This window comes from Plasmopara halstedii, assembly GCF_900000015.1.
Source record: "Plasmopara halstedii genome assembly, contig: Scaffold_525, whole genome shotgun sequence".
Lineage (NCBI taxonomy): Eukaryota > Oomycota > Peronosporomycetes > Peronosporales > Peronosporaceae > Plasmopara > Plasmopara halstedii.
Window position 1 is genome coordinate 1,554,971 of NW_020187445.1, and position 10,520 is coordinate 1,565,490.

At 46.5% G+C, this 10,520-nt stretch overlaps 4 protein-coding genes across 4 annotated transcripts; 1 reads left to right on the plus strand and 3 right to left on the minus strand.

Annotated features, from left to right (window-relative positions):
• Nucleotides 1–3,408: 3,408 nt before the first annotated feature.
• Nucleotides 3,409–4,349, minus strand: PHALS_10928 (uncharacterized protein; the record flags this gene model as incomplete). The annotated part of the gene is made up of 5 exons (XM_024726435.1): nt 3,409–3,601; nt 3,667–3,783; nt 3,851–4,006; nt 4,076–4,225; nt 4,282–4,349. The coding sequence occupies 5 exons, from the start codon at nt 4,347–4,349 to the stop codon at nt 3,409–3,411; spliced, it is 684 nt and encodes a 227-aa protein (XP_024577113.1).
• Nucleotides 4,350–4,655: 306 nt separating this feature from the next.
• On the minus strand, nt 4,656–5,459 carry PHALS_10929 (uncharacterized protein; the record flags this gene model as incomplete). Its single annotated transcript, XM_024726437.1, has 1 exon — nt 4,656–5,459. The coding sequence occupies one exon, from the start codon at nt 5,457–5,459 to the stop codon at nt 4,656–4,658; it is 804 nt and encodes a 267-aa protein (XP_024577114.1).
• A 32-nt stretch (nt 5,460–5,491) lies between these two features.
• PHALS_10930 (uncharacterized protein) lies at nt 5,492–5,797 on the minus strand (the record flags this gene model as incomplete). The annotated part of the gene is made up of 1 exon (XM_024726438.1): nt 5,492–5,797. One exon carries the CDS (start codon nt 5,795–5,797, stop codon nt 5,492–5,494), a length of 306 nt encoding a protein of 101 aa, XP_024577115.1.
• Nucleotides 5,798–6,029: 232 nt separating this feature from the next.
• On the plus strand, nt 6,030–10,233 carry PHALS_10931 (glycoside hydrolase; the record flags this gene model as incomplete). The annotated part of the gene is made up of 4 exons (XM_024726439.1): nt 6,030–7,430; nt 7,487–8,626; nt 8,711–10,054; nt 10,123–10,233. 4 exons carry the CDS (start codon nt 6,030–6,032, stop codon nt 10,231–10,233), a joined length of 3,996 nt encoding a protein of 1,331 aa, XP_024577116.1.
• Between the last annotated feature and the right edge of the window lie 287 nt (nt 10,234–10,520).

The following is a 10,520-nucleotide window of genomic DNA, read 5'->3' on the forward strand; positions in this document are numbered from 1 at the left end:
ACCTTGACCTGGTTGATAGATATTATCTATTGAGAAATAGCAGTATTGCTCTCATTGTTACGAGTTTCATGTACTATGGTAGTAAGTGGTGTAACGGGAAAGGCCCATCCGTGTACACACATTTACTGAGAAAAGCTTAGGACAACTGACATACCCCACCGCGTGTTGCGCGCTTCCAGCTGGCCCTTTACTTACTGCATTTACTATTATAATCAATAAGCTTTGAGCCTCCTTAACCTGATAAGAGCCTCCAGTTCTGATACAATAGAGTTAAAAGGGGATATATAGCTACACAAGGTGTACAGATAATGTGAGATACACTCATACGTGGGTTTATCCAACTTCTTCAAAAAAATATTCCTCTTCCACTCTTCGTCGTGCTCTGTCCTACTCTCCCTGTAGTGACAACTCACACAGCTGCTCCACATGAGATTTTTGTCGCCGTCAATCTTAATAAGTGATACTACGGCATTCAGCGCATTGCGGTATCGTAAACTAGATCGTCGTGACGACTCTCACGATAAGCGTGGTGGTTTCGCCCTAGAGCTCCATGAACACTCTAGTTAAATCCTCAATTGACTAATTACTCAAATTACATACTTTCGCGTCATCGGGCCGATTTCCCGTGCTAAAGCTGAGCCACGAAGCCTCACGTATGTACCATACGTTCAGCAATCTAATATGGACTTCCATCAGATAATCGACACTCGATTCTGGGTACCGTAGATAACCACCGTTTGCAAAGCGCGAGCACCGCTCATATACGATTTCGATTTGTAAATTTCACAGCGAGGAAACGAATTCACTCTGACAGCGAAGATGCTCGTTAAGTACGTGTGGTCATACGTCGGTTTCACGATGAAGGAAACACATGTCCGAGGCTTTCATGGACTCTCCTTCCCTTCCAAATAAGACTGCGTTACATCCAGTTAAAAATTGCGCCGTCCCGATGATAGAGGTTGAGCGCCCTTTGTAGAGCGTTGAATGTGTCCTTAGGCCAGTACGGCAGCTTGATAGTGGAAGCACTCACATGGCATGATTCTACTTAAAATGGATCGATCAAGCGAGCGAAAAGCTTTGAGCTTTCCATGATCAAAACCGCATCGTGTGATATGTTATAAGTTTAATGCAGTATATAATTCTGAACAATAAAAGACATTTTGGCTTGACAGCCTCGGCTATCTGCGTATTTCTTTTGCGAATCTTGTGCATTTGCCATTCCGTCCCACACCCGTATTATCATATTTACACGACTCATGATTAATGAGCTCAGAGCATTCTTGTCTTCGCGTTTCACATGTGTATTATTGATTGTGTCGATTTGGAAAGTTACGATTTGCCAAGCTTCTCTCTCGCGTAAATCAGAGGCACCACCTGTCGCACAAAGCGGTGTTCGCGGGTGTCGCAAGCCTTATCATGAGATGAATTGTTCATAGCAAACTCAATCAATGGTAAACAATCCATTCTGCGAAATTTATCGCAAAGAAGCTTCTCAACACACCACCGACCAATCGGTCAACACATTCTGTTTGTCCATCGGTCAGATCTAAGCGAGTGCCAAGATTTCGGAACAATTCGTCCAGAACCTTACTCATGAATCGTGTTTCACGGTCAGAGAAAATGGCTTCTGGTAATATGTGATTGCGGAAACGGGTGATCTATGAGTGATTTAGCCGAACCTTGGGCAGTGATGGAATTGCTAAACGGAGCGATGCAGACTACCTTTGATAGTTTTCAATCAGAGAAAATAACTCATTGTGGTCATCAGTATTCTCGGGAAAGCCAACAATCTAGTCGAGACTGTCTGTTGAACGTCAGTCGGAGCAGGAAGACTCTGCGGTGGCATTTGCGTATTCCGTACGCGCTTCAGGCGCTGACAGACATCGCATATCTACACGTATCGCTGTCATGAAGGGCCATCAAAATTGGGTACCAAGAGACTGATAAATATTCTCACGGCCAAAGTGGCCAGCTATCGGCCTATCATGCGCCTCGTACACTATATTGTACGTAAATCATCGTTGTAGGGAGCCAAAATCCGTGGCTAGTCGAATGCGCAAATTCATAGTGATGGAAACCATACTTTCATGCACACCGATGCAATCTTTATTCCGAGCGACCAGGAAGCTTGTTATGAAATTCATATAATTCTGATGATCAGATCACACTGTTCGACTACAAAAAAAGCTCGACAAAATATATCGAATACATCGTTTTCGATGTAGCTGGTATGAGCAAGATCATCATCAGGACGACGTGGCAATGCGTATGCCAGAACGTCCCGTTTCTTGTTTGTGAACATGAATATTGTATTCTGCGATAAATGACAACCAGTGAGCTCTTTGTCAGATCTTATTTATTGCCAAAGTTCCTTATCGTGGACAGGGTATTTTCTCTCTGCTGACTGCAGGTGTCGTGATTTAAACGACACGATCATGTCCTATTGAGTCCTTTTGCAAACCACACAACCGATTGCAAGTTCAGAAGCTTCGTATACCACACCATACTACTTTGCATCGTGAGGTGGAGTAAGCAACGGGACTCTTATTAAGCTGTTCTTGATTTGAGCGACTGCTTCTTCACAAGCAAAATGTCCATTTCCGTGGTACGTCTTCCTTCACCAAGTTTGATAGTGGGCGTACCATTTCCGTGTAGTTACGTGAGAAGCGATGCAGGTAATTGTACACACCATCAAATCCTTTTGATACCGTGGCGCTGGTCACTACACAATTGCTTTACCTTCTCAATGTCCGCATGAACACCGCGTTCGCCAACATAGCAACCGAGGGCCGGTGCTTTAAAATACACTTTACAATATTCGCTTGCAGTGAATGTTCGCGCATGCCTTTTAAGACTGCACGGCGGTGCTCCAAGTGCATTTCTTTGGCAGATCTGCCATCTTCGTCATTTCAGTAAGCAAAAAAGTAGTCAGTGTATGTTTGTGGGAAGTGTCACATTGGCCGAAAGAGATGGAAAACCAATCGATTGAGCGTTGCTGGGGCATCCAATAGACTCTGTGGTACTACAAACCACTCTCATAACATACCGGACGGTGTACAAACAACAGCCAAAGAAACGTCCTCCTCCCTTGTCTAAATTAATTACCAAATCAAGTGCATTAAATTGTGTACAGCCAGACATACGGTATAATTTTCCATGGTATCCGAACTCACCTTTGTGAATGTGGTGAACGTCGCATCAAATGCGATTTCGATATTGCGTAAAAAGCGAGAATTCGCTGCACTTCATGTAATAGTTGTTCAATTGCACCAAGCGTACTTGTCTTACGAGCATACTCACATCAAGAAACCTCATTCTTGCGTACTCAAGTGCGGCTTAACGAGCCTCTTAGAAAATAGAGGAAGTGAACAAGCACATTTAATCGCTTACTTAAGAAGGATAAATTTGTCAAACAGTAGTGTCTACTTCCGTGACTATCTTAGTAGCTGGTGTCTTTTCAGGTGGAGTATAGTCCGGAACACCGCGCGTAAATGATGGATGCTTCGTGATGACGAAATAGTTAAAATATGCATTTGAAAAGCCTGCAAGTGACACAAGAATGCCATAAATGCCGCACATGCCGAATGGAAAGATGGAGATCCTAAAAACGCATTCGTTATTAAAGTTCACATCCGTACAAGACAGTCAGCTAAAGGAGATACGAACATGCTCAGAAAAAGGCATCGTCCCCAGGGACTGTACATAAAGCCAAAGCTTCCACGCAGCATCTTGTCGATGTAAGCTGTTCGCAGCTCATAGCCCACCAATATTAGCGCAAAAAAGCTTAAAAAAGGCATATATCAGTAGCCATCACCATTGCAAACAAAATACGTCTACACCAAATTCTTACATGGTGTATAGGACCGAGAGTGCATCTGCCATAACAGTAAATGCCGAACTTGATCGGATCACTTGTCCCACCGCAAGCGCAATCATACAGCTGGCCATTGTTAAGTTGGCAATACGCATGCTTGATAGTACTCCCGACACTGAAGAGCCCATAATTCTACGACAGCATTAAAAACTTGGTTCAGCACGTGATGTAAATAAAAATATTCTTGCATACAAGACGTACACTTCCCGAGCTTTGACCTTGATCTCCACCCACACTTCGCTGAGAGTTATAGCATCTGCCAAATTTGTCACTTTTCCGGCAGCTGACGGTGGTGGAGGTGGTAACTTCAGGTCATCCGGGTTCAGCGGAGGTAACTTTCCATACGTTGTGCTGCATTAAGGATAATCAGTTATATGACTTTTCGCCTACCACATGCAGTAACGTACTCAGTGCCTAGCGGTCCAGCGTTGAGCACAGTGCCTCCTAAGACAGAGGCGTTGGCTTCGGGATTCATTCTGCAAATATTTTCTGTGTGTCAGCCCACACGCACGAAGTTTGGAGCTTTTCCGCGCGATATAGCGTAACAATATGGGAACCGGCTTCTCGAAGAAAAGGTAACAATTTTAAAATTTACGTGAAAGGTTTGAGGTATCATAACATTGTATTTAATGTTTCAAATTTGGCGCCAAATTTGAAAATTTGGAGACTATTTTACACATGTGCATGAGAGAGCAACATTTGCTAGCGCAGCTTAACATTAAATAATAAGTTAGATGTGCTCGAGCATCTGTCGGGCGAAGGGGTGAGAGCAGCTGCCCCGTTATTGGCAGTTAATCTCAGGTAAATCCATTGAAGACATCGACGCTGTGGATGCCGTTGACACGCCACTGCATTCACTCATACTTCTGCTCCTGCGAGGAGCGCTTGCTACTTCCTTTGCGAGAGCAATCTGATTTCGACGCTTGAGCGTTTCCACACGGCATTTCATAGCCTCAACCTGCCCCAGCCACCGCACATCTCTCTCAAAGTCTAGCAATCGAGATGAAGAGTTCTCAATCCTCGTTGCAAACGCTGCGTAGCTTGTGCGCGGGCCACGAATACGAGCGGAGACTGGCGTTGGCGGGGGTACAAATAGTGGTTGTGTTATGTCGGCTACGACTGTGTAAGACATCCGAACGTGCGGCGCGCTTTCAGGCGAAGGCTTGCAAACTGACGAGGCGGCACGGTGATCCTCGCGCGATTTTGGTGGCGGAATTCTGCTCAAAGGAAGCGAGTATTCTTGAAACTTTGGCAGCAATGACTCCATATCACTCGTGTCCTGATTACTTAGTTGATTGATGACCTGATCCTTTGTCTCCTCTGCTTTCTGCAGTTTGTCCTCCTCAGCCTGTTCCTGCTCATGACGTCCCTGTTCCCTTTGCTGTTGAGATCTTTTTTCCTGCAGCTCGGATCCATCCACGACGGGCTCACCCCGAACGATCGGAACTGTTGAAGTAGAAAGAGTAATCTGCGCTTCCTTAACTACCCCCAAGGCATCATAGTATGTCACAAGTCCTTGTACGTTGCCACGTCTAGGAGACTCGGGAATATAGTCGTGCACGTCTGAGCCCATAGAGCCGGCCATGTTTTCAAACATCGCTACGATGCTGCGCACTGTCATGCTGATAAGTCAACTTTTAGATGCACGTTTTTGATATCCTTCAAGCGTAATATATGAATGAAGAATGAAAAACTGCGCTTGAAGAACTCTAACGTAATCGACGATTGGGCGACAGAGATTCGTGTACCAAGATGACACACGTGCGAGTTAGTGGCTGGAATCACGAATTGAGGACCAGGTTCGTGTTGCACGCCTGACAGATTCAATTGGCTATTAATCAGATAGTGGGCTCGCAGAGCCGGTTTATTTTGAGCTTGGGGTGGACCAGGAGCGTATAGGACCTCGAGGACGACGGAGCACATAGTCTATCAGCAATTTATAGCATGGCGCGCTCTCCACAGCCTACGATCATGCATGCGTGAAACTCAAGTCAAATCATCTTGCAGTTGCACGTCGAGCCAACGATATTAATCCCCATCTGGTGACAATCTGACAAAGACTCAAATGATGTGGTGCACGCCATGTAGCACCTTCAACTGATAATGTAGCAAACATAATGTATCACCCATATTTTACTGTGAAATCTTTTAAATCATGGAGTTGGAGGTAGGTGCCCGCGTGGCCTTTGGCGCCGGCAGAACGGGAATTGTGCGCTTTGTTGGTGAGACAGATTTTGCTAGTGGTGAGTGGGTGGGCATTGAGCTAGATCAACCGGAAGGGAAGAACAACGGCGAGCTAAATGGCCGCGTCTACTTCACATGCGCGCCCGACCACGGTCTGTTTGTTAAAAAGTCGATGGTTCGAACGCTTTTATCAAGTGCTTCTTCTGCGGTTAAGACACCCTCGATTCAGCGACTCTCTAGCGCAAATAGTGTCTTGTCAGGCACTGGATCATTGTCGTCGTCGCCCTCTGTCTCCACCGTCTCTAGACTCTCGGCACCCAGAACACGATCTTCAGTAATCGCACCAAGCAGCAGATCCAGCATATCCACAACATCAGCGACCAAATCTAGACTTTCGCTGGATAAACGGTCGTCCATTGGTAGTGCAACGTCAGGAAGTAGCTTGGCGTTGGATGATCAGCTGATTGAAGCTAAAGCGCGCATTAATAAGTTGGAAGAAGAGCTGGAGCAAAAAAGTCGCCATGTAGAGCAGTTGAGACAGAGCGTGGTGGTCATGAAGGAAGCGGTGGCAGCTAATAATGATAAGAATAATTCATTAGAGCAGCAAGACTATGAAGATATTGACGAATTGACTCCCAAAAACGATGATACCCAGATTGAGGCTGATGGAGACGAAGCGATGCAAGAAGTTAACGAAATCGATATCGATAATAGTGAGTACTCGCGGGAGCAATTGGCGCAGCAAATTGAAAATATTCGCGGAGAAGCCGAAGAACACGTAAGGTCTGTGCGCGCTGAGCTAGAAGATCATATTGCGGAGCTAACCGGTGAACACGACGAGCAGATCGATGAACTTCGACTCGAAAATGCCACGCAGGCGTCGGAAATAAAGACGCTAGAGGCAGAAGTTGCGCAACAAAAAACACGAATTGCAGCATTTACAGCTGCAGAACAAAAGAAGGCAGAAGAGGTTGCAATGGCCGTAGCCAAAGCGAGTTCAGGAGCTCGTAAAGTAGAGGTGTTGGAAAAACAGGTTGCCGAATTGCATGACATGATCGAACTCATGACGCTAGAAAAAGAGACGATTGAAATGGATAAAGAAATTGCTGAGGAACATGCTGAAGATCTTCAACAGGAAGTTGAAAAGCTAAAAGCTGCGATGGCGCTGTCAGCAACGACGGGACCAGCGTACGCGGAAGGATCACCAGGTAATGTAGGAGGCTTGGCCGATGAGAACAATAAGCTTCGAGCAGCTGTCAAGATGCTGCACGAGCGCGCTTCGGAGGAGAAGGCGGAACTGAGCAAGAAGCTTAGACAAGCGCAACGGGAAAATGCTGAGCTGGTGTCATTAAGGGAAGAAGTAGAAGAGCTGGTACGTTATCAAGTGGTTATAAGCTTAGAGAGCTGCTGACAATTACGTTTATGTAGAGCACGACAAAATCAAATCTACAGAGCGAGATGGAAGAGCTCAAGGAAATGCTGGATCTTGCAAACGCATACGAGTCCATGGTGGAAGAATTGACCGAGAAAAATTTAAATCTTGGTGAGAAACTAGCTGAGCTTGAGACTACCGTTCAGTCTCTTGAATCGTTGCGTGAAGTGGACCAAGAAATGGAGCATCAACATACTGAATATGAGGCAGAACTGCGGGCCGAAATTGACACGCAACGAGCAATGCTGCAGGAATTCAAACAAGCGGCGTTGGATCAGAAAACAGTGGTTGAAGACAAGGAACGTACGATTGCCCGCTTTCGTGACCTTGCACATAGTCATCGCGAAGAGATAGCGCAGTTGAAAGCAAAACTTCGTGCAGAGACTGGAGCAGTCGAGTCACTGAAGGATACGGCACATTTGGCGCTCAACCAATCGATGGGGCTGCGTTCATTGGTCGCTGCTGCACGTGAGCACGAGACGGAGGCAGCGCGACAAAAGATTATTGCGGAGCAAGCAAGGATTGAAAATTCATTTTTGTGTGCCGTAGTGCCCAGCTCGATTTTCTCAGAGACTGATCAAAAAATACTTCGCGTTCGGTTGACACTGGGTCGCATTGCTGGCAAATCAGACATTTTAGTGCGCTACTTGAAGAAAGAATTGGAAAGCATCGCACAACAGCAACATCCCAGTAGCCAGTTAGACAACGATAAAGATGAAAGCGTGCCCATTGCGGCCATTTCCGTTGAGCAGCTAGATCTAGGTGTCAAACTCGCGGCCGTCTCATGTCAAGTTAAGGAAGATCTCTTCATGCTCGAGTGTCACTTGACAACGGAAGAGGAGTTTGCACAAGGATGTGCTGCACTTGATACGTCCCAGACGTCAGCTTTAGAAAATTCGTTGGACTTGGCGTTATCGGCATTCTCGGAAGGTGCGTTGCTGAAAGGATCTCGCAGCGGTGGTGACGGGGCTTCATTGTATGACCGTTTCGTCCAAACGTTGGAAGAATGGCACTCAAGTCGAATCCTGCAAGTTTCACGTGCCCCTGGAGCTGAAAGTTTCGGTGCGCGTACCGGTGTGCTCAAGTTGCGTACAAGAAAGAGTGTGGCCAAGTTGGCATTTTCCATCGCGTCTATGGTAGTATTTTTACGAGCGACGATGCGTTTACTTGCTAGTTCAAGCATGCCTAATGACGATCACATTGCTGCGTTGCGAACACAGTTGATGCCAGTACTGGATCAATGTCTGGGAGAGTTGCTTTCAGTATTGAGTGTTGCACAATCGTTCTATCGTCGCGCTGAGATTGACCTCGCTGCGTCAGACGACGATCTCGATGGATTGGTGGCTGCGGGTGGAGAGGTTGTCTCCAGTATACAGAGTTATGCAACAGAGGCACAGTCGCTGGCGGCCGCGTTGCAAGTCCAGCTTGCTGAAGATGGTCTTCTGGATAACACACGAATAGAAGAACTAATGCAATTCACGCGGCAAAACGTTTACGAAGGTGCTGTGGCATTCAAAGAAAAAGTTGCATTGCTGTTTAAGCTAGTCTGTCGTGGAGCATTTACCGATTCTGTGGCACCTCGTACTCGCAATGAGAGCTCAGATGGCTCCAACGGCCGTCCACAATGGCGCATTCGTGCCCAGATCATCCACCAGGAGCTTTTAGATGCGTCCACGCTGCGCAGCAATTTATCGGAGATGACAGAGCTGTGTAACGCTTTGCATCAACGAATTAGGGATTTAGAGCGTTCGGACAGCCAGCACCGCGTGGTAGCACAAAAGCTGGAAAGCCATGTGTTGCAACTGACAGAGACTGTTGCAGCGATGACGAGTGAGAAGACACAGCTAGAGGCTCAACTTGCGAAGGAGCGTGAGCAATTTGACGTGGCACTGGATGAGTCGAATAAGGAGAAAACTTTACTAAACTCGCTTAATCGGGACCTGCGCAAGCAGCTTAAGCGGACGAGTGATGCTGGCAGCAGTAACAAAAGTGGAAGCGCAGGCTCGAATGGTCCCAAGGGCTCGACTTTAAGTGCAGGTGACGCTGAGGCATTCCGTCAGGCGTTCCAATATCTACACGCCGAGTTACATTCAGTGCGTGCAACACTTGCGAATGAGCGATTGATGAAAATTCTTGGACCAAGCAGAAGGCGCAATTCGACGCCAAAACCGTCAGATCAGGTAGCAAAGTCGCTGAAAGATGTGGCCACATTTGCACGACAGGTGAAAGCTCAGCTGTCGATGCCGCGCTTGGTGGATCTCAGACGTACTGCGGACTCTCTCACTGACACATCACCACATTCTCAATTAGTAACTGAAAAGCTACAACAGTCACGAATCCAGAGAGACCTGACTGCTTTGCGCGAGCGCGTCGGTGCGGCCATGCGTGAGGACGGATGGAGTCCGGACGTCACGAACGCTATCGCTCGTGGGGAGAGCGTGTTTGGCTGGCAACCACCAGAAATAGAGCGACCACCTGTATTGCTAGGACGCGTGAAGCTAGGCACCGAAACGACGACTACCACCCAGCATCAGCTATTGCAAGTTGTGTTGAACAGCTCTGAGGTAAAGCGTCTATCCGAAATTCTTATATGTTAATCTCGTGAAGAAATAGCCGTACACGTTTACTTCAGACATTTATGAGCGGTAACAGCACCCGTTATACGCTCTATGGTCCGAACCCGATTTATCATGCAACTTTAGATTCTTACCACTGCTCGTGGTGCTACGAAAGGCTGTGCTAATGAATTTAATCATACAATATGACAAGACTGTTACTTTACTATCAAATCGTGGTGGCTCACAGCATGAGGTCCCAGTTTGATATATCATTTTCTAACTCAACTTTCGAGTTGATTAATGCAGTGGATGAGTTTTACGATCCACACAGGAGCAGGATCGAGAGCATCATGTATAGCTAATACTAATGCCCTAAAATACTAGGCTAAACCAAATCTTATGGTTAATTTCAAAAGTGGTTCAGAAAGAAACGTTGTCAACACACCCGAACAAAATCAAGACATCAAAGTGA